This window comes from Diabrotica virgifera, chromosome 6 (genome assembly GCF_917563875.1).
Source record: "Diabrotica virgifera virgifera chromosome 6, PGI_DIABVI_V3a".
Taxonomy (NCBI): domain Eukaryota; kingdom Metazoa; phylum Arthropoda; class Insecta; order Coleoptera; family Chrysomelidae; genus Diabrotica; species Diabrotica virgifera.
Genome location: NC_065448.1, coordinates 190,610,623 through 190,636,023, shown reverse-complemented (window position 1 = coordinate 190,636,023; position 25,401 = coordinate 190,610,623). Strand labels below are relative to the sequence as shown.

General features: G+C 33.9%; 1 protein-coding gene across 1 annotated transcript in view; it reads left to right on the top strand.

The window, feature by feature from the left end:
- Window positions 1-25,401, top strand: part of LOC114329261 (uncharacterized) — a 261,832-nt gene that overhangs the window by 228,575 nt on the left and 7,856 nt on the right. The window contains exons 6-7 of the mRNA XM_028278300.2: window positions 10,548-10,841; window positions 21,692-21,912. Coding sequence (XP_028134101.2) covers window positions 10,548-10,841; window positions 21,692-21,912 — 515 coding nt within the window. The remainder of the gene's footprint in view (window positions 1-10,547; window positions 10,842-21,691; window positions 21,913-25,401) is intronic.

Below are 25,401 nucleotides of genomic sequence, written 5' to 3'. Positions count from 1 at the left end.
ACAGCGACAGTTCGTAACGGCGACACTTCATAACGGCGACAGTTCGTAACTATACAAGTTCGTACCGGACAATTCGTAACGTCCAAATTTAATTATTCTGTTTATGTTTGTTAACGTGGAAATCTAATGTTATTACAGTTATAAATGAACTTATGTTATCAATTTAACGAATCAGTAACAGGATAAACATTTTTAAGGCATTTCATATTTCGTGTTTCAGAATTTTTTTTCATAGGTATATTTTATATTTAATTTTATAAAAATGTATACCATTTTTATTCATTCAGTTGCGGTGCGAAACCAAAACTGTCTTAATTTTTACTCAGATCAGAGAGTGCAGCCAGCACTCTTATCGACGATTTCACCTCTTTTTAGAGGTTCATCAGAGACTGCATAGGCTGCTTTTCTCTGGCCCAGGTAAAAATCTTCGACATATCCATCTCCCACCGCAACTGACGAGATGGTAGTAGGTGCCTAGCGGCATCTGCTAAATAAAAGACTAAGTTTTTCAACCTAATAAAAATATTTGTAAATTAAATATTTTTAAAAGATTTTTAATTGAAAAACTTTATTGGCCCATTTCCTGGTGACAACCTTCAAGGCTTCTACAATATGCAAGCACATGGATGCTGCAGTGAAGACTAAGGGGAAGGAATTCTACACTATGCAATTCACAACCCCCGTCTGCAGCGTGGTAAAGTTCCAGCGGAAAATGGACCTAGTTACTCTATAGGAGTAATACTAATAAAAATAAAAATGTATACCATTTTTATTCATTCAGTTGCGGTGCGAAACCAAAACTGTCTTAATTTTTACTCAGATCATAGAGTGCAGACAGCACTCTTATCGACGATTTCACCTCTTTTTAGAGGTTCATCAGAGACTGCATAGGCTGCTTTTCTCTGGCCCAGGTAAAAATCTTCGACATATCCATCTCCCACCGCAACTGACGAGATGGTAGTAGGTGCCTAGCGGCATCTGCTAAATAAAAGACTAAGTTTTTCAACCTAATAAAAATATTTGTAAATTAAATATTTTTAAAAGATTTTTAATTGAAAAACTTTATTGGCCCATTTCCTGGTGACAACCTCCAAGGCTTCTACAATATGCAAGCACATGGATGCTGCAGTGAAGACTAAGGGGAAGGAATTCTACACTATGCAGTTCACAACCCCCGTCTGCAGCGTGGTAAAGTTCCAGCGGAAAATGGACCTAGTTACTCTATAGGAGTAATACTAATAAAAATAAAAATGTATACCATTTTTATTCATTCAGTTGCGGTGCGAAACCAAAACTGTCTTAATTTTTACTCAGATCAGAGAGTGCAGCCAGCACTCTTATCGACGATTTCACCTCTTTTTAGAGGTTCATCAGAGACTGCATAGGCTGCTTTTCTCTGGCCCAGGTAAAAATCTTCGACATATCCATCTCCCACCGCAACTGACGAGATGGTAGTAGGTGCCTAGCGGCATCTGCTAAATAAAAGACTAAGTTTTTCAACCTAATAAAAATATTTGTAAATTAAATATTTTTAAAAGATTTTTAATTGAAAAACTTTATTGGCCCATTTCCTGGTGACAACCTCCAAGGCTTCTACAATATGCAAGCACATGGATGCTGCAGTGAAGACTAAGGGGAAGGAATTCTACACTATGCAGTTCACAACCCCCGTCTGCAGCGTGCTAAAGTTCCAGCGGAAAATGGACCTAGTTACTCTATAGGAGTAATACTAATAAAAATAAAAATGTATACCATTTTTTTTTACTATGAAGTCTCTGATGAACCTCTAAAAAGAGGTGAAATCGTCGATAAGAGTGCTGGCTGCACTCTCTGATCTGAGTAAAAATTAAGACAGTTTTGGTTTCGCACCGCAACTGAATGAATAAAAATGGTATACATTTTTATTTTGATTAGTATTACTCCTATAGAGTAACTAGGTCCATTTTCCGCTGGAACTTTACCACGCTGCAGACGGGGGTTGTGAATTGCATAGTGTAGAATTCCTTCCCCTTAGTCTTCACTGCAGCATCCATGTGCTTGCATATTGTAGAAGCCTTGGAGGTTGTCACCAGGAAATGGGCCAATAAAGTTTTTCAATTAAAAATCTTTTAAAAATATTTAATTTACAATTATTTTTATTAGGTTGAAAAACTTAGTGTCATTTAATTTTATATTTTATGTTTTTCATATTTGATTTTATTTCACTTACCATCTTTCTTGCATCTGCTGCGAAAGGTTCTACAATATGTGAATGTCCTTCCTTGGATTTAATGATATCGTCACCATTTGTATGCGCAGTTGCTTTGCACTTGTAATTATAACTATTCCGACACTTCCAATGCACAATTCCAGATTCCGTTACATGATTTTGAAAAAACTCGAAATTTTGGTATATTAGAGTCCGTTTTCCACGCGACATTTGCCATATTAAATTTCTTACAATTATTATGGAGAAAACTCTATAGTACAGACTAGCTAAAGGATCACTAATGTTTGAAGAATGATTCGTGCTATCATATTATTTGAAGCCACCCCTCTTATCAACTATAACCGTTGATTAAATAGCCCAACGCTATAACCAAATGTTTATTATAATAACAGGTAATTATAATCTTTCCTTTACAAAAATCTTTCCTTTCTATAGAAAGTTTGAAATGTCTAAAGACGGTTAAGACGGCTTAAAAATTTCACTAATTACATTATTATCCCTTTGTCTAGATGTATGCAAATTTAAGGAACAATAAGAGGGATATTAAAGGGATTTTAGAAATATGGTTAAAAATTTGTCGGTATTTAAGTAAATAGTTATTTGTGTTTAAACACTTTTAAAATATTCTGAAACACGAAATATAAAATGTGTTAAAGATGTTTATCCCGGAACTGATTCGTTAAACTGATAAAGATAATTTCAATTATTCCTGTAATAACAGTTAATATCCACGTTGACAAAAATAAGCAGAATAATTAAGTTTGGACGTTACGAATTGTCCGTTACGAACTTGTATAGTTACGAACTCTCGCCGTTACGAAGTGTCGCCGTTACGAACTGTCGCTGTTACGAGTTGTCCGTTACCAGTTGTCCAGTGCTGGGCACGAGGTATTTATAGACCATTGCCTGGTCTATGGATCTTGTTTCTACCCGTATAATCTTCGCTGACTACAGGATTGGTTTGTCGTTATCTGGGGTGTAGATATACATGGTGATTGATTAGTAGGGTAAAGCTTAATAGCTCCGCTATAGTAATAGATAGCAATTAAAGTTATTAACAAAAATTTTAGCCACCGTTGAGCTTCACATTACAAAATTAGTTAGAATGTTACAGGGTGTTCGATAACACAGTGGCAGACCTAAGGTTTGTTTTTTTAAATAGAACACCCTATATTTTATTTTATATTCGAAATCCTGTTAACTTCTCCATCACAAAAATATAAAGGTTTGTAATGTTATACAGGGTATTTACAAAGTTATAACCAATTATGTATGAAAATCGTAACAAGTTCAACTCCCTGTATAAATAAAAATATGCACAACAGCAATGGTTTATTAATGCCATATTTTTTATTTATTGTCAAATTTTTTAAGAATTATTGATTTTGCTAATTTTCTTTATATCAAATACAGGGTGAGTCAAAACGCAAGTACAATCAGTAATGTTAAATGGAACACCCTGTATTTTATATCATTATTAAAAAGTAACATTAACGTACTTTAAATTTTATATAACATTCCGTATGCCCAAATTTATTAGTTTTCGAGATATTTTCATTTTTCAGAGCAAATTATTTTAGGTGTTTAAATTTATCTAAATTTTAAGTAAGCCATGACTGAATTGACAATTGAAGATTACCGATTATCAGTCCGGTAATCAATGTAACACTGTAGCAAATAAATAAATAAAAATAATTTATTAGTAATACATTTTACAAATAAAAACACAACCACTACATGCAACAAATAAACAAAGAAAATTAGTAATAAATTTTACAAAAAAACACACAAACACAAAATACAATACAATAAAAATGTATACCATTTTTATTCATAAATACAATATTTTGTGAAGACAATTATACACTATACTCCATCTAATTTACTTACCGTTGCACGTCATCCGTGTCATAGCCCGTGACGTCACATGATACCAACACGAAATATTTAGGCGGTAGGTGTGTTCTTTTTTAGAATCACTTTGCCGAGTACACTGGCATTACAGCCACTAGACATATTTTATTACATACGCGTAGAAATAATATTTTAAGACTTCTATTAATGTTAACTTAAAGAAATACACAATAGTATGTTTCATTTAATTTGTATAAATGGATTATAAAGCGCTTATCTAAAGCACATTTGTTCGGAATACACTGTAACTATAATCGAACGAAGGTGATATTTTGGCATAAATTGGTAACATTTATTTGACAGTTGCGGTGATGACACTTCATATTTATTTATATTCTTTACTATAAGTATTTGTTTCATTATGTTTACTGTTTTTTTTATGTACTTTAATGTAAGATTATAACTTAATTCTTGTTTTCTATTTCTAAAGTTTTTATTTGTTTACATTGAATATTAATTTGTTTCGCTGTATAATCCACTTCTGCAAAAATTGTGTGACGTATTTGATTTAAAATGAATTCAAGAATTTTTTGTAATTGGGCAACAATGTCAACTTAGATCTCTAACGTAGATAATGCCGTGCAACGGTAAGTAAATTAGACGGACTGTACTTTTTTATGTAAATATAACAATGTAACAAATAAAGAACCAAACATAATTTATCAGTAATACATTTTGCAAAAAAACATGTTTGAAAAAATTAGAAGCTACTTTTAATAAAATATTTTTAATATTTTATTACATAAGGTGTTCAAAATTATCTCCTAACACATTTATGTACGCCTATAAACGATCATTGAATGAGCTACTTACTCTACGGAGCATTTGTAAATTAACACTTTATCTCATCCCTTGTTGTTGGAGGTATTTTATAAACTTCATTATTAACGTAAGCCCAAAAAAATCAGTCCAGTTTATTAAATTCGGGTGATTTGGGTGGCCACGCTACTGGTCCATTGAAAAATGAAAATATCTCGAAAACTAATAAGTTTAGACATAGGGAATATTACCTAAAAATTGAAGTACGGTAATGGTACTTTTCAATAGTGATATAAAATACAGGGTGTTCCATTTAAAATTACTGAGAAAATAATGTACTTGCGTTTTGACTCACGCTGTATTTGATATAAAGAAAATTAGCAATATCGACCATTCTTGAAAATTTTAACAATACGTTAAAAAATATGGCATTAATAAACCATTGTTGTTTTGCTTATTTTTATTTATACAGGGAGTTGAACTTGTTACGATTTTCATATAAAATTGGTTATAACTTTATAAATACCCTATATAACATAACAAACCTTTATATTTTTGTGATGGAGAAGTTAACAGGATTTCGAATTTGAAATAAAATGTAGGGTGTTCCATTAAAAAAAAAACATAAATTTGGTCTGCCACTGTGTTATCGAACACCCTGTAGCATTCTAACTAATTTTGTAATGTGAAGCTCAAAGGTGGCTAAAATTTTTATTAACTTTTATTGCTATATATTACTATAGCGGAGCTATTGAGCTTTACCCTACTAATCAATCACCCTGTATTTATTTTCAATGCCCCTTCTTGCCAGGAATGGTAGAGCTGATTTGTTCTTCTATATCAATATCATCATATTACCTATTCAATATCAACTGCAAACCTCAGGTGGGTAAACTTTTCTCCGTTTATGTTTATACCTATGACGGTCAGTTTAGTCCTTTTATACATATTCCATAAGCGAGGTGAACAATTTGTGTAATATGGTGTCCGACGTACATCACGTTGTATCGGGGATTTCTGAGTTTGACGATTACCCACTTACGATAAGCAATTCGACATTTTTTCAAAGCTTCCAATATTTTTGTTAATTACTTAATTGTGTCAAAGGCAGAGTGGTTTATTATTTTTAGTACATTTTTCTACAATCTTTTTTTCTACGAGCGTGCAAAAATGTCTACTTTCGCGCACGCATTTTAGTTTAGAAAGTTTTACTTTTCCGCTCGCGTGTTACTATTCCGCACGCGTTTTACTTTTCGGCACGCGTTTTACTTTTCCGCATGCGTGTTAATTTAGATATGTTAATATGGCCTTAAAGTAATTATAATACATGCAATAAACTAATATTTAGATATTATTTACTAATTTATCTCAGGAAACTACCTTTCTAGGAAAACTAACCACAAACAACGGCATGATGTATTATGTTGGTAACAATGATCCAAGACACCGATATGGAGTTGCCATACTTGTAGACAAAGAGACAAACAAATCTGTCGTTGGTTTTACCCCCTACTCAGAGAGATTGATGATGATTCAGTTGCCAACATTCTCTAAGAAGGTAAACGTTGTCCAAATATATGCACCTACTGCAGACAAAGATGAGGCCGAGATAGAAAGGTTCTACATGCAATTGAACGAAATCATAAGATCCACAAAAAAAGATGACATATTGTTGGTGATGGGAGATTTCAACGCCAAGATTGGAAAAGGAAAAGTGGATGGATGTGTGGGAGAATTTGGCTTGGGAGAAAGAAATGAAAGGGGGAACAGACTTGTCGAATTCTGCCAAAGCGAGGAGCTGGTAGTAATGAATACATTATTTAAACTACCTAAAAGAAGACTTTATACCTGGAAATCACCGGCGGATTCGGAAGATCACATTGTAAGAAACCAGATAGATTACATTTTAATCAAATCCAGATATAAAAACACTATAAAGTCTGTGAGAACATACCCCGGAGCTGACATAAATTCAGACCATAATCCACTAGTAGGCGTAATAAAGATAAACTTAAAAAAGATCCAAAAACAAACAAATATACCACGATTCGATGTCTCAAAGATAAAAGAAGAACCTATACGTCAGAGTTTAAAACAAGAAATAAATGATAACTTAAAGAAAATCAAACAAGACGTGATAAAGACAACAGATGTTAATGACAAATGGAACATGATACAAGAAACGTTAGTAGATGCAGGAAAGAAAATATTACAGACAAAAATAAGAAAAAAACAGAGATGGATGACTTCAGAAATCCTAGAGTTAATGGAGGAAAGAAGAAAACATAAAGGCAGGAATAAGGAAAAATACAAAGAAATACAGAGGTTAATAATAAAGAAAATAAAAGAGGCCAAATCCACCTGGCTGACAAATCAATGCAGTGAAATAGAGGAATATTCTAAAAAACATGATAGCTTTAATATGCATAAGAAAATAAAGGAAATCACAAATACACAGCGAAAAAAGAAAGATGGCCTTCTTAAAGACATAAATGGAAAAATTATTATAGAAGTCAAAGAGAAATTAAAAAAGTGGAAGGCGTACATAACAGATCTGTTTGAGGATAATAGACAAAAACCGGAAGAAATGGATAGCGAAACGGGACCAGAGATCATAATGGAGGAAATCGAACAAGCAATACGAAACGCAAAAAACGGAAAAACTGTAGGTCCAGACGAAATACCTGCAGAATTACTGAAATGTCTAGACGATGAAACTCTACCTGTACTACTGGATCTGTTTAATGAAGTGTATAAAACCGGAAAAATACCTCAGGAATGGTTGGTGTCCACCTTTGTACCAATACCTAAAACAATATATGCCAAAGATTGTTCAGACTATAGGACAATATCACTAATAAGCCATACCCTCAAAATATTTCTAAAGGTGATTCATGGAAGATTATACAGAAAGCTAGAAAATGATATGGATGATACCCAATTTGGGTTCCGCAAAGGACTTGGAACAAGAGAGGCATTGTTTGCATTTAATGTCCTCTCTCAAAGATGCTTAGATATGAACCTGGATATTTATTCCTGTTTCATCGACTTCGAAAAAGCGTTCGACAGAGTCCGACATGAAAAACTAATAGAATTATTGAAAAACAGAGATATAGACAGACGAGACTTACGAATTATCATCAATCTGTATTGGAATCAAAAGGCCAATATAAAGATAGACGAACAAGAGTCCGAGAATATTGATATAAAGAGAGGGGTAAGACAGGGTGGTGTACTGTCGCCGCTACTGTTTAACGTGTACAGTGAAGCCATATTTCAGGAAGCGATAGCGGAACTAAGTGGTGGAATCTCTATAAACGGAAGAACAGTAAATAACATAAGATTCGCTGATGACACCGTTATAATGGCAGACACCCTTGAGTCGCTACAAGAATTGTTAAATAGAATTAACGATTATTGCATTCGATATGGACTCAAAATAAACAAGAAAAAAACTAAATTTATGATTGTCTCAAAAACACAACATGGAAATGAAAGGTTAATACTAGAGCAAACCCAAATAGAAAAAGTAAAGACATACAAATATCTGGGAACCTGGGTTGATGACAAAAATGACCAAAGCAAAGAAATTAAAGTCCGAATTGAAACTGCAAGGCAAGCATTTATAAAAATGAAGTCACTGCTTACAAACAAAGATCTTCAGCTGCCTCTCAGATTGAGGGCTCTAAGATGCTACATATTTTCTATTTTACTATACGGAATGGAAGCTTGGACATTGAAAAGGCAACATATAAGAAAAATAGTAGCGTTCGAAATGTGGTGTTACAGAAGAATGTTGAAAATTCAGTGGGTTCAAAGGATTACCAATGTTGAAGTGCTACGACGTTTAAATAAGGAGTTAGAAATTATGAACAGTATAAAAACAAGAAAACTAGAATATTTGGGTCACATTACCAGAGGAGAGAAATATGAGCTGCTGAGAGTTATTATGCAAGGAAGGATCCAAGGAAAAAGAAGCATAGGAAGAAGACGCATCTCCTGGCTAAGGAACCTTAGAGAATGGTTTAACTGTAGTTTATTACAACTGTTCAGAGCAGCAGCCAACAAAGTGACCATAGCCATTATGATATCCAACCTCCGCTAGGAGATGGAACTTTAAGAAGAAGAAGAATTTATCTCAAATATATCTTTTTGTGTTCATATTTTAATGAAATTAACGCGAGAATTCGATGAAATAAAATAATTTTGACATAATATTCGAAAGTTAAATCAGTAGACAGTAACAGTGGTTTTGAATCGTCGTTATGGAAACCAAGATCGTCGTCATGCTAACCAATTATGCTGAAACTTTGGTTTTGACAACCTTGTCAAAGAATTAATTTGTGCATGTATTTTCATATTAGTTAAATTAATTGATTAAGATCTGGTCATTTTTTAAAGACTCATAGAAAAAATATTGTTCCTAACGCTTGCAGAAAGTCTCTTTTCCGCACTCGACTGCTTCGCGTCGTTCGACAAACTGCGAGTCGCGTGCGGATGACTTTCTGCACTTGTTAGGAAAATAACTATTATGAGGTAATCGTTTGTTCCGTAAAACCCGCTTGTTCGATGGGCTGATAAACTCCATTTGTTTTCTAATGGTAGGGGAGCCCAAGCGGGGATTTTTGCAGTCACTCGAGCGCGTCAGATTAGCATATGGTGAGAAACCTGGTACCCTGCAGATGTACCTCTACTATATATTGGCTCTTAACACAGGGGAGTTCGTTAAGGGGGGCCCGAAAAAAAAAATCTACCCTTAAAAAAACTCGAAATTGTCAGATTAAGATAAGGTAGGTTAAGTACATGTAATCGAGTTTATATTTCAAAAATCTGACGATTTGAGCCAGGCGTAAGGAAATGGGTGAGCCCCAAAGTTTCACAAGAAAAAACCGAATATTTCGCGAAATGAATGAGAGATCAAAAAACTAAAAAATATATGCTCAATATTTTTTAAAAATCTATCGAATGATACCAAACACGACTTCTCACGAAGAGGGGTGGGGGGTAAATTTAATATTTTAAATACGAATCCCGTGATATTTCGCGAAATGAACATCAGATCGAAAAACTGTAAAATATACTTATTCATTATTTTTGAAAAATCTGTCGAAAGGCACCAAACACGACCCCCCATGGATGTGGGGTGGGGGGTTACTTTAAAATCATAAATAGGAACCCTCACTTTTTATTACAGATTTGGATTCCTTGCGTAAAAATAAGTAACTTTTATTCGAAACATTTTTTCGAATTATGGATAGATGTCGCTATAATCGGAAAAAACGATTGTTGGAAATGGAAAATTAAATTAAAAAATGGCAAGCGCCCACTAAAATGGAAAACTTTACTTAACTTTTTTTGGTTTTAGGACCTACTGTTTACAACCCAATAGGTCCCCAAAGCGCTCGAGTGACTGCACATTTAGCATACTTTGCTCCCCTACCATAAACGTTTCGTAATTATTTTTGTAAATAGTTTGTACATAATATGGGAAAGTCGACTTATGTGCCTGTACTTTCTGAGGTTGTTTTTTTATGCATTATCTAAAGACGCTTCTCTTTTTCGAATGTACTCTTGACATAAGAGAAAGATTTTTTCTGATATTATCGTGATAAATTTTTCATGTTCTTTTAAAATTAAAAACCAATCAATAACACATATATTTCAGTTCGAACATCTCCTCGGATTAAGCGGAAACCGACACATTATGAGGTATCTGTGGTGACAAGAGACGAAGTGGGAGCTTATAAACCTTATTTGTGGGAACAAAGTGTCTTTGATAAGGGTCCGATGTTCAGAGAATGGTTGCTAACGAAAATTGTTAATGGAGAACGAGCCAGTTATTCGGCTCCTAAATTTGCCAGAATGCAAGAGAGGACAAGATCACAAATGTTGGAGGATATTGTTGCCAATTTGCAAAATCATGCGGAAACTGGACAAATTCCAAAACCTTATAGGCGAGGTAAGATTCAATATTCTTTTGATAACACTAATACATGAAAAACTATTTATTTTTTTATACATTGACAAATAATACCATATTATATTAAATATTTTATTATTTAATTATACAGGGTGAATTACTACTTTGAGGAAACACCATGGAGGTTGTAGAATTACATTTACATATACGAAAATATTATAATCATTTCAGAGTTTGTCGACTATAGGGTGTAGTTCAAATTAATTTCGAGAGGTAATTAGATGATATACAAACAATAGCATAATCAAGTTTACAAACAATTTTAAAAATCATACAAAAATCAAATCGAGAGGTATAAGTTGAAATTTTATTTTAAGTACTTACTGAGCTTTCTATCCCGAGTTTCCAGATGATATTTTATAAATCACCCACTTAGAAACTGAAATTCTCTCAAATTAAAGCTCAAATACCCAAAATTTAAATTTTTGCCGCATTTTAATAAATTAGTATTCAAATGAAGACAACAGTAAACCAAAATTATACTACTTCACTATACTACTATCAACGAGGGCCCTGGAAATAATTAGTAGTTCCTATCGTCTTTACCAAAATACACCAATCTGGCAACCCTGTTCCTATCTACCATTTGAAACACCACTGAACTTGAAGAGCTGTTTGGTGTTCGGCACTGTTCGGTCATTGACGGTGGCCGACGATGGGTATTTGCTTTTACGGTCATCTACCCATCCTGTAGCATGTTCCGAACAATCTCTTGCGTTCACTCTAACTTGTACTATTTCTACATAAGGTTATCTTTGTTACGTCAATCTTTGTTCCTCAAATTTTATTTCTAATATAACGTGGAAGAAATAACTATCTCATAACTGTGAAGAATACATCACACCGAATTTTATCCAAATAGTTATGGGCATCTCTAAATAGCAGAGTAGTCTTAACTTTAACTCAAACGTTAAAGATAACTTCGGTCATCCATCACCCGGTTGATTGTCCTATTAAAACCAGGATCACTATTTAGGTACTTTAAAAATATTTTATAAGCTTTAGTTACGAGTATACAGCTCTTATGGAAAGAAGATAAGAGCCAAGTGAAATAATATCAACTGCAATTTGATAATTGGCACATGGTTTATCAAAAAGGCAATCAATTTGGCCATCGGATTGAAAGCTCATGTAAACCTCTATCTTCTTTGTCTTCCTCTTTATAAGCAATTTTACTAGTTCATTGATCTTGTCCTTCTTCTTCTTCTTATATTGGGCCTCTTAGCCTGTTCGTAACCGATTTTAAGCTTGTATTCGTAGCTGTGATGTTGACTGCCAGCTATCTTGCCATCTTTTAAAGGGCCTTCCTATTGGTCTCTTGCTTCGAATATCTGGCTATTGGTTAGCTTTGAATATCTGGCTATACGGGCTATTCTCTCGCTGTCCATTCTCGTCACATGCTGATTCCACTCTCGTCTTCTCTGTCTTCCCCACCGTACTATGTCTTGTACTGCAAGCGCCAGTTAACTTGGCGAGACTCATTGCACAGTGGCTTATGGGATGATCATCAGTCTCAGTGTCGTTGTGCGTATTCGCTGTCGCCAAGTTAACTGGCGCTTGCAGTATGTTACAGAGATCTCTTAATCTGCCGTTCGGTATTCTGTCTCTCAGTGTTTTCCCCGTTATTTACCTCAACTTTCTCATTTCTGAAGTTCTCAATATCCTCTTTTATTTCTGCTTTGTCACATCCTGTTTCTATCGCGTACGTCATTATCGGTCTTACACGTGATTTATATATGCGAACTTTCCCTTCCAGCCTTATATCTTCATTTCTCCAGATGACATCCCTGAGACATCCTGACACGTAATTGGCTTTATTTGCTTGCTTTCGGACACATTCTTTAACCTCTCCATAAGTACACATTTCGACTCCCAGATATTCGAATCTCGAGATTTGTTCAATTAGTTCGTTGTTAATTACTAATTCTTTTTTTTTTTCATTGCGTCCTGGACGTCATTGGTCGCAATGAAAAAGATGAAAAACAATAAAGCGCCAGGAGAAGATGGAGTCGTAATAGAAACTATAAAGATGGGTGTACGTGCCCTTCTCAACCAAATAAAATTTTTTTTTAACCTTTATCTAACAGATTGTTGCATACCGGAAACATGGAACAATGCAGTAACAATTTTACTACACAAGACAGGAGACAAGGCGCACCTAGAAAACTATAGACCAATCAGCTTATTAAACCACATCTATAAAATGTTTACCCGAATAATTACGACAAGACTGGAAAAAAATAGATTTCTACCAACCCCGAGAACAAGCTGGATTCCGCTCAAAATTCGGAACAAACGATCACCTACAAACAGTAAAAACGTTAATAGAAAAGTCGAAAGAATATAACAGACCACTGGTACTTATCTTCGTATACTTTCACAAAGCCTTGGACACTGTGGAATTAGACAGCATTATAACTGCTCTGAACAATAGTAGAATAGATTACCGGTTTACAAGGATAGTGCAAACATTATACCAAAACGCCACAATGCATGTAAAACTACATGATACTACCAAAGAAATTCATATCAAGCGAGGTGTGAGACAGGGCGACACTCTCTCACCTAAATTATTTATAGCGGTCCTCCAATACGCATTTAAAAGGCTAAAGTGGGAAAATAGAGGAATAAAAATAGATGGAGAAATGCTCAATCATCTGCGTTTTGCCGACGATATAGTACTTATTACCGAAGATCTGGGTGAAGAGCAACAAATGCTTCTAGAATTAGAAAACGTATCTTTGACAATAGGTCTAAAAATGAACATCAGTAAAACCAAATTTATGATAAATTTAGTTCCCAGCGAACACCTAACCATCCAAAATCAAGTGGTAGAATTGACAGAAAAGTACATATATCTCGGTCATGAAATCAGAATAGCCAAGGACAATCAGCCTTGCGAATTTCAACGACGAATAACACTTGCTTGGGCGGCGTATGGTTCACTAAGAGACATCTTTAAGAAGCAACATCCCGACAGCTACGAAACGGAAGACATTTGACCAATGCGTTCTTCCTATTATGACGTACGGAACAGAAACTCTCACGCTCACAAAAACTCTCGGCGTGACAAAAAAGACAAAATAAGGAACCAAGACTTAAGGAAAAGAATAGGTAACACTGATGTCGTTGAACGTATAGCCAAGCTGAAATGGAATTGGGCAGGTCACAGAGCGCGACTGAAAGACTCAAGATGGACCAGAAAACTAATTGACTGGCGCCCAAGAGAAGACCAAGGCAGCAGAGGACGACCACCAACACGCTGGATGGACGACATTAACCGAATATCCAAGAAATGGCAACAAGAAGCACATAACCGTGAAGAGTGGCGAAGAATGGAAGAGACCTATGTCCAGCAGTGGACAGAAGCGGTTGCATGATGATGATAATGAATTACTAATTTGCACCTTATGGGTTCCCTTATGACACTACCAGGGATTTTGTCTTAGCTGTTGATATTTTCATGATGTAGTTCTTTGCCACTGTATTGAAAGTTTGTGCCATTCTCTGTAGGTTATCCTCGTTATCGGAGGTTCATTGATATCTTTATATAATATAAACTGCGCGTCATAGAAAACGGGCACCCTAAAAAATGGGTCATTTTTGATGTCGCGTATCTCCTAAACCTGTTGTCCGATTTAAATGATTTTTTGAATATGTTATAGCCCTATTCTTTTTCAATATCTCTGTAATAATATTTTTGCTAAACATGTAAATTTTCATTGTATACCGGGTGTACGAATCAAACTGTGTTTTTTTCTCAAAGTTCGCAACACTTTGTGGAATATTCTAGCATTTACAAAATACTGAAATTAAAACCCAACTATAGCCTCAGGTTTTCTTAACATTCTGTTTTTTGATTAATTCGCTTATGTTGGATAATACAAAAGTTATGTACTTTAACAACTAGCCATGTTCTTCATCAGTACAGGGTGTTATAAGTCTAAAGGGTTTTAGGGACTAAATAAGTTCGACAAACTTTAAGGGGTAATTCTGCATTAAAAATAATGACAGTTTGCTTTATAATCATATATCCGCAAAAGCTTCGTTTCCGAGATACGGGATGTTAAATTTTTTCTTACAAACTGATGATTTATTTATTGCTTTAAAACCGGTTGAGATATTCAAATGAAATTTGGTAGGTTTTAAGAGATGGTTATTGCGCATTTTTTGACATTCAACTAAGAATTTTATATTCACTATTGGAGCGCATACGGGTAATATGACCGATCATATTATTCGTATGCACGCCAATGGTGAATAAAAAATTCTTAATTGTATGTCAAAAAATGATCAAAAATTACGTCTTAAAACCCACCAAATTTCATTTGCATATCTCAACCGGTTTTAGGGCAATAAATAAATCGTCAGTTTGTAAGAAAAAATTCAACATCCTGTATGTCGGAAACGAAGCATTTGAGGACATATGTTTATAAAGCAACCGGTCATTATGTTTTCATGCAGAATTACCCCTTAAAGTTTGTCATACTTCTTTAGAAACACCCTGTACTGATAAAGAGCATGCCTAGTTGTTAAAGTACATAACTTATGTATTATCCAACATAAGCGAATGAATCAAAAACAGAATGTTAAGAAAACCTGAGGCTATAGTTGGGTTTTAATTTCAGTATTTTTTAAATGCTAGAATATTCCACAGGGTGTTGCGAACTTTGAGAAAAAAACACAGTTTGATTCGTACACCCGGTATACAATGAAAATTTACCTGTTTTGCAAAACTATTATTACAGGGATATTGACAAAGAATAGGGCTATAACATATTCAAAAAATCACTTAAATCGGATAACATGTTTAGGAGATACGCGACATCAAATATGACCCATTTTTTAGGGTGCCCGTTTTCTATGACGCGCAGTGCATTATCATTCCATCTTTTGCGCGGTCGGCCGATACGTCTTCTACCGATTGTTGATCGGCTGTACCCGATACAGCTACAACAAAAAGTTTATTGGAAACGGCAGAGTGAGAGTACTGAAAACAATTACAGGAAATACGCTGAGAGCTCGAAAAAGGAGTGAAGATATTAGAAGACAATGTAACGCACAGTGTATAAACGAATGGACACTAAATAGAAAAAAAAGTATGCAATAAGCACATAAGCAGAATGGGAGATACACGTGTGGTCAAAATAGCAAGAGATAAATGAGCAATCGGTAGAAGAAGTATCAGTCGATCGCGCAAAAGATGGAACGAAGACCTTCCACAGAGGTGTCAATCCGGCAATGAACAACCAGAATTGCTTATAAAGAGAAAGAAATCCTATGATTGTAATTATTTATACTCCTATGCTGATATTTATTTTACTATTTATATGTACTTTTCAATTTTCTTGCGCGATTTTCCAATATATTACCTTATGAATCGAATTGCAATTACATATTTTTATTTGTTTTAAACATTTATTAAAAACAAAATACAAAAAACGCGAAGAAATACCACAAAATTTTTTATTAAAAAGATCGATAAAATTGGACGCGTTTTAGCTCCTCTTTCCTCCCTCGGCTTTCTTTCCTCCACATGAAGATGTCCTTACAAAATTACTCCTTTATTTATAATATAATGTAAAAATCGCTTAACAGCAAAACCAAAGAATGTTTGTGCAGTAATGTTTAATCGTTTAAACTAGTTGATTCTTCCTCCTTCCTGTTCTGGTCAGTTCTTGATGTTTGTGTCCCTGTACTTATATGCTGATGATGACTCTAGTTGAGCCGAAACGCGTCCAATTTTATTGATCTTTTTAATAAAAAAAAAATTGTGGACTTCTTCGAGTATTTTGCAATTTGTCACCTCGAGACCACATTAGGGAACTTGCACATAAAAATGTTGTATTCAAAATATTACATCTTAACAATGAATAGTGTACGTACAACAGCTAATAATAGTTCCGCGCCCAAAATATCCGTTTCAAACAACTTCAAAAGCGCGGGCTGGGGTCTGACGTCACCAACCACTGCGTTCTCGTTCGCCGTTCGGTGAGCTATTGCATTGAATGCATTTTGCCATTGCTAGTTGTGCGTGTCGAATAACTGTCTTGTTTGCTCGGTGTTTATATTATCGTATTTAGTGAATATACTTTATCAATATGGAAAACAAATCTGCGCAATATAAGAACTATTTAGTGCCGGAATGCCAAAGCACAAGTGTCAGAACATACAATAAATATTTTTTTACTCTACCAGTAGAACCAAAAAACGTCGATTAAAATGGCTAAAGGCATGCAGACGAAATAAAAAGAATATTTCACAAAGTAGCAAAGTCTTTATGTCTGTGAGGATCATTTTGATGTGAGTATTTATTTAATTAGGTACCTAATAAATAAGACATTTTCTGTTTCAAGAAAAAATTATAGGTAGTTGTGTGTTGTCCCGCACAAATTTGATTGTTAACCAGACATAAATCGAACTTTTCCTGAGCCCATGAGGGAAGCAGCCCTTAAAAGGGTTAAACGTCAGCTTCTTGAAGATGCCGCTTCCACATCTAACTCTGTTCTAGAGGGCACTGATTATAAGAGACAGTGTGATCCTAGTTTCACAAACTGAGTTCAACCAGGACCTGAATTAAACCAATCAGCTTCACCTCAAAAATTGAGTAATGCATCAACACAGACTCACATCAAAATCAGAAGTAAAGGTATTTAGTGTAAATTTCAAAGAAGTGTTACAGTCGGGTTGTCGCCATTGAAAATACATAATAAGGATGCATGAACTTCACCTATAAAAGACTTGCAAACATTATTTGAAGATACAAAAAGTGAATCAGGACGTTTTGTATTTGAAGATAATAGTGAATATCATGGTAGAGATGACTATTGGTAAAATAAAAGTGATTATTTTGTGATGGAGATGCGAAAGAAGAGGAACCAAAACAATTTAAAATGTTGTCTCTGAAGTGCAAAGTGATGAAGTTACAATACAGACCTAGATTGTATACGTTTCAATTAATAGAAATATATTGAAAAACACAAACAATGCATCTATTTTTAACTCTAAAAAGAACAAAACACACATTTATGTCTCTTGGAGATGATTTCGGCATAAGCGAAAGCAATGCTTCGAAAATATTTGAAAAATCGGTTACATTAACTAGTAAATCTTTAAGATCTTGTATTTTTAATCCCCAAGTTGGTCCAGTTAAATTTTATATTAATTACCTTTAGCATTTCAATTAAAGAGGATTAAAATGTACTATACATTCCCCAGAATAGCCTAATCGCTTTCTTTTGAAAAACCCTCGTGAGTAATAGTATCTACTTATGCGTTTTAAGCACTTTTGAAAGTACCAATTTCTAAAGATTTATAAATTGCACTTTGAAACTAAATAAACTGATTGTAAAACTATGCAAGAATACAAATAATATCTGGTAATTTCCAATTAAATCCGATGAAAATTTTATATACAATTCCCGTAATACTTTAATCGCGTTTAACCGGGCTCGACTCGTAACTTGGTTGTGGTCCGTGACGTCAGACCAATAGAAGGACCTTCAAGCTAGTGATGTAACGAATATTCGTATTCGCATTCGCATTCGCGAATATTCGCATATTTTTGCATATTCGCATCCGCATTCGCATTCGCGAAGTTTGTGCGAATATTTTGCGAATATGAATAACAGAAAAAAAAATAATTTGAAGTTAATATTTGGTTAATAAAATCAAAATCTAATCACTTCTCGTCTATTTTTATCAAGAAAATGTAACTTAACACATTCACGGACCCGCTTCACCTGTAGACACGATTTCTGTTTTCTTAGGAGTAAGTTACTTCATATGCAGTTTTGTAAGTGAATGTGTTAACCTCAATAATCACATTATCAGCCTTCACTTTTTTTCTTATTTGGTATTATGTAATACAGCTTTTAATTTTAAATATATGTATTTGGAAAATATAATAACAGATGATGGAAAAACGGACATGTCAATAAGAGTTATAAAATGAAAAAGGCTACTAACGTGTATTACTCATTAAATAATACAAATTTTGGGAAATCAAAAATAGATAACAAAACTAAACTCAGAGTAAGTATATAACAGCATAGTTAATCCGATAATAACATATGTGGAAGATCGAAAACTAACAATTGAACTGGTTTTGAACAAAACTTTTGCAAGTGGAGCAAAAGAGGCTAACAAAGAAAGTACATTAAGCCAAAATTGGTAACAAAAAAAGGGAAGGCCGAGGAAGACATGGATGGACCAAATCCATAATATAGGTGAAAAGAGAGACATGACTATAAGAGATATGAACAAACTGGCTACCAATAGAAGTGCGTGAAAGAAATGGATAAGAAGCGGAGGGGAACCCTATATCCGACGCACTGAAGGGCACAAAGGATTATGAGTAAGAAGAAGTAATAAAATAAAGCGTAAGATTCGGATCGATTTACACTAAATATCTATTAACTTCTTATTATAAAATTTAGAAAACATCGCAGAATAGAAACAAATTTAAAAAAACTGAATATTCGCATTCGTATCGGCATTCGCGAATGTGGGTAGCAGATATTCGCATTCGCATTCGTATTCGCGAATGTTCAAAAAATGACATTCGTTACATCACTACTTCAAGCGCCTTCTAAGGAATTTTAATTATATAGCATTTTCAAAGCCTCGTAATAAGCGTATGGGTTAAAAATATTTGTTTTTTTTTACCTGCAAGAAAGTTTTAATATCATGTTACCTTATGTTTTTTAATATTATTTTAATATTTAAAAATTTATGCAAGTTCCCTTTTGTGAAATATGGATACTTCTCTTCATGTTTTATTAAAAACCTTTAATATACATATTTTAAATAATCTATATCAGGGATCACCAATTAGCGGACCGCGGTCCGCATCCGGACCGTGAGATACTTTTGTGCGGACCGTCATTAAATTCAGAATATAGCGTTTGGCAATTTTAAAGATGTTTGGCCATGAAATTGTATTTTATGTGTGACTCAACTTTTGTGTGCGAAGCCTCTTTATCAAGAATGAACTTTATTAAAAATCGGTACAGATCTCAGATAACAGATGAATATCTCAACTCCCCAATGAGAATCAGTTGCACCAAATTCACTCCAAACTTCAGACAGGTTGTACATAATAAAAAATGTCATTTCTCTCACTAATAATTTAATTTTGTAAAGAATGACAAATTTTCGGATTCGGTTTTTTTGTGGATTCCTGTTCAAAAATGTCCCCTTAAACAAATCAGAAGGGGCCCGGGATGCCGGGCAAAACAATCTTTATACAAATTCAAAATTACCTTTTAGCCCAAAAATTGTTTTTAAAAAAAAGGTATCTTGTCATTTTTTCAAAAGTTGATGGTTTTTGAGTTATAACGATTTAAAATCTGAAAAATGTGAAAATACCTACGCATTTTTGAGGTTTGAAAACTCATATGTAAATTATTAGTTTTCAGATTGCCAAGTGCCTCAATTGAAGTTTATAAATACAATGTTGAATGTTTAAACTTCAATTTAAGCACTTGACAACCGCATAAATAATAATGTACACATGAATCTTCAAGCTTTGAAAATGCTTATTTTCGCATTTTTCAGTTTATAAATCGCTTAAAACTTGAAATCTATCAAGTTTTGAAAAAAATTACAGAAAATCTTTTTTGCTTAAGATGACCAAAAAAGCTAAAAACATATTTTCGGGAGCAAAAAAGGTGATATTTTGGAATTATTAAAAAACTGTTAAAAACAATTTTTGCCAAAAAGTTCACACTGCACCCTTCTGAGTTGTTTACCGTATTGGAACAACCACCCAGGCAACCAAACGACGTTTTTATAAAGTAGATAATACGTCATAAAAATGATCAATTGACGTGTTTCTATGACGTAGTACTGACGTTGAAAATCACGTGTATTTGTCTCATCGATTTGACGTCATAATTGTGACGATTTTAAAACGTAATCCTATCTACGTTTTTTTCACGTAGGTAAAATCACGTTTTTAATACTTTCAAAAAGTGACCTCTTTAGATGTTTCCAAATAGTATAAAAAAATAGGTACATAACCCTACGTCCCATGTGTCGAAGATATAAGTGCTACCACTTGTTTATGATCACATATATGTACTTATTGTGTCAAAACTGAAACAACTAAAAATATGAAGCAAAAATGTAAAAAAAAACAAGAAAATATGAAACTAATAATAAATAATTTATTAACAAATTATCCAGCATACTTAATATCTTAATTTAACTCTGTCTTAATATCTTCATTTAACGCTTAATTAAAAACAAATAAACATAACCTCAGATAGTTGTCAAGAAGAATTACTGCATTAAACTAACTCACTGAGCAAAAACGCATAAAAATCTCTTAATTTACACGTTTCTTTAACTAAATATATAAATGAAAAGTATTATTTTATCACACAAGACACAAACCGCGTAAACAATAAATGAGAAATGTCTTATGAACATTTATCGTTACCTATACCTAAACGAAATTGTTTGGAGTCAATACAAACAAGCAAGCTCCTCCCAATTTTGTGACGTCAGACTTGGGCTGTCTGAAATTAAAACGTTTTTTAAACGTAATTTTAACGTCATTAATATTACGTATTTAAAATCACTTACAAAAGACGTTTATATGACGTAATGTTCAAACACGTGTTATATTCAACCAAAAAACTGACGTTTCCTCAACGTTATATGACGTCACTTGGTTGCCTGGGCAGACAGGTAGTATTAACTCCGGACCCCGGAAGTGTCATAGGTTTTCGAAACGGACCTTCAGGAAATATAATTGGTGACCCCTGATCTATATTATGTAAGGCTAAAAGACTATTATTGTTATAGTTTACTTTTGTTTTTAGGCTCTTGGAGACCAATTGGACATATGAGACCGTCTTCACCTCTACTAGATAGTGTTCGAGATCAATTTGAAGACTATGATCAAATTGCTAAAGACTTTACGAGAATGTTTTTGAACAATGAATCTAATACCTTAACAAATGCACAATTGTTTGATGTGACTTTCCTCGTAGGCCAATCAAAACAAAAGGTGAAATTAGTGGGAGTTAGAGCAATATTAGGGGTAAGTAAGAAACTATATTGTAAAATATTCACCAGCGATATCAATCTTTTAAAGATGAATGACTTTTTTGTTATTATAAGAATATTAGTATAACGTGTTGTCCGTCCAAAAATAATTGATAGTTTTCTTTTAATCACGTAACGTTTTTGCGCAATCTCCTTTTTTAGTATTTGATATACTTTGTGCATAGTCTTTTAAGACCTTATTAGAATTATATATCCGAAGTAGGCTTTTTGACAGAAATATTTCTTACTAATGATAGTACAGTTCTTGTTTGAGTCATTTTCCTACTTTTGTCTGCGTAGACTGAAAGGGAACGGAAAATGACTTAAGGAATGCAGATGACACCTTGTTAATGGCAGTGAATACTGAAAATTTGCAGATAATGTTCCAAAATCTTTACTCATCAAGTTTAAATTATTGTTTAAAGTATGAGTTTGGATAAAAAAAAGGTTCTAATAATGCCCAACAAGAAAACAAACACACCATCAAAGAAACCAAAATGCTCAACTTATTATTTATGGCGAAAATATCGGACGCGTATATAAATGTAAAATACTTTGAAATAATCATAATAAATTAACACGTTGACGGACAGAACGTCTATAGACGTCTCCATCCCATTGATGTTATGTGACACAACGTCTATAGACGTCATTTTTAAAATAACGAGTTGTGACAAAAAATCGATGTCAAAAAATGTCACATTACAGTTGAGTCCGGTAATCTTTAGCCGTGCGTCATCATTTAAAGCATACGAAATAAGTAGATGATAAGTCGCAAATTGAAATTTACTAAACGCAACAGCAAGTCACTTACTGTCACTTGCTGATGCGTTTATTAAATTTCAATTTCCGACTTATCATCGACTTTTTCGTATGCTTTAAATGATGACGCACGGGTAAAGACTCGTGGACTCAACTGTACATCTACAGATGCTTCTGAAATATGACACGACGTCCATGGTTGTCATTCACATGTTTACAAAAACTATTAAAAAACTCATTGTTTCCATAAACTATAAGCGGTATGGTGTTTATCGCATAAGTGTGCAACATAAGAAGTACGAAAGTATTTTGCTATAATAATTAGGTACTCCAATAAACAACAATATAATTTGTAATTTACTTTCGATCTTCATATTTTGCACCGTAAAATATTCGTTGTTGCGATAATCCAAGAGGGTCGTATATTCGTGGAATGGGGTATAAAAGAAATTCAGCAATTTCCCTATTCTACTTTTCAAAATACATAATATAGTGTCACAACACTTGCTTATATATTTGACGCACTGTCCGTCAATCAACGTGTTAGTGAGAATAGCGATCTTGCAAAGGAACTAACAACCAGAAATTGAATTGCACGTAACTCATTTATGAAAATGAAACAATTTTTTTACAATATAACTTTGAGTGTCGACATAAAAATGTGCATGCTTAGATATTCTGCTTCTTCTCCTTTTTGTTGTTTGTCTTCCCACTGATCGTCTTCCTATTGGAGAACCGTCTCTATTTGTTGTCATCCGGCTTATATCGTCACTTCATTCTATTATTCTGCATTTATTACCCAGTTATTAATGATGTTCACCTTGCATCTCCGTCGTAGGTATATCTGTACTTCTAGCTCTGTCTCATAGTGTCTTACCATCGATAAAGGTTTTCATATCCGCTGTTTCGAGCAATCTTTTTGTCCTTTCTGTGTCAGGTCGTGTTTCTGCCGCGTATATCATTATTGGTCTGATGACTGTTTTGTAAATTCTGCCTTTCATTTCTTTTCCTACATTTTTATTTCTTCTATTTCCTTTCCGTTTCGAGCTTTCGGTTCTATTATTTGACCCTCCAGCTCTAATTTACATTAAACTGGTGCAGCATACGTCGTAAATCATCTTCACTTTGAGAGATTAGTATTGCATCGTCTGCATAGCAGAATATTTTAGGTTGTTTTTTTTTCTCATTTGGTATCCTCTTTTATTTCTTGCTTTTTTATTATTTCATCCACAATCAAGTTGAACAATAAAGGACTCAGGGATTTACACTGTCCTATCCCATTGCCAGCTTCAATTGGATCAGTTAGTTCATCTTCTACTTTTACTGTTATTGTGTTGCGCCAGTAGATGTTTTCGATCGTTCTAATTATTCTTAGAGGTACCTCGTACGTATGACAAATGGAAAACATCCTTTTATTTGACCTTTTCAAATGCCTTCAGAATGTCCAAGAAACATAAATATGCCAGTTTGTTGTATTCTAATGATTTCTCTTGAACTTGTCACAATATAAATAGACCATCGCGTCGGTGCATGATCTTCCCGACCTAAAACTTTATTGTTCTGCTAAGGTTACAATTTCATTTAGTTTGTTTGTTATCACTGTGGTGATTCTCTGGGTCCATTTTGTCTCCTTTTTTTAAGAGAGGCATTAGGATGCTTGATCTCCATTCTTGTGGTATTCCGTTTCGTTCTATTATTCTTTGTATTCGTTTTAATAGTTGTGCATGATTAGATATTACATCGTATTTTTAGTATTCTCCTTTACAGTATAGAAACAGCCACTCTGGCTAAATCGATGAGAAGAAAAGTGGTAGTTTTTGAGATATGGCTTTACAGAAGAATCCTGAATCTTACATAGACAGAGTCACGAATGAAGAAGTCTTGTCAATAAACTCAAAAGAACCAGAAATGAATAATGAAATAAATGATATGAAAACTACAATACCTTTCTCACGTGATGAACGGAACAGAACACCAGCTGCTGCATAATATCATGGAGTGAAAGATTTTAGAAAATCATAGCATTGAAAGGCGACGAACGTCATGACTGCGCATTCTCAGGAATAGGTTTAATTAATTAATTGCTTGTCTAACCAGCTTTTTACATCAGCTTTAAACAGAATACAAACAGGCATGATGATCGCAAACCTTCGAGAAAGAAGAATGCACCTTAAGAAGAAGATTCTCTTAGATAGTTCTTCACCTCAAATGACATCATTAATATTCTGGAGTCTAAGTAGATTATTGTTTTAGTCCATTTTGCAGGATTTTCATGTATCTGACACCTTTTAAAATATACGGCATACAGTTAAAATAATGCAAAAATTTGTGTACAGCAATCCCTCATTATCCGCGGACTCATCAACCGCGGTTTCACTTATCCGCGGTTACGATATCTGTTGAAACTTTAATGAGAATATTTTATTATTTTTATATATTTTTTATAATTTGACCAGTCGCGTTAAATTACTCATGATACGCCACTGGCGCTTGTTCTTATTAGTAGTAAGACTACAATCAGTTTATACTTCGGAAGGTTTAAAATATCGACGAATGTAGACGCTGATCTCAGCGTCTTTATTTTTGTTGATATGATAACACTATTTCACAGATATGCAATGTCATAATATTTCTTTCTATGTACCGGGTGTCCCAATAAAAATGGCTCTCGGCCATATCTCAGGAACCGTTTATACTACAGCTTTGGGAAAAAAAATTTATA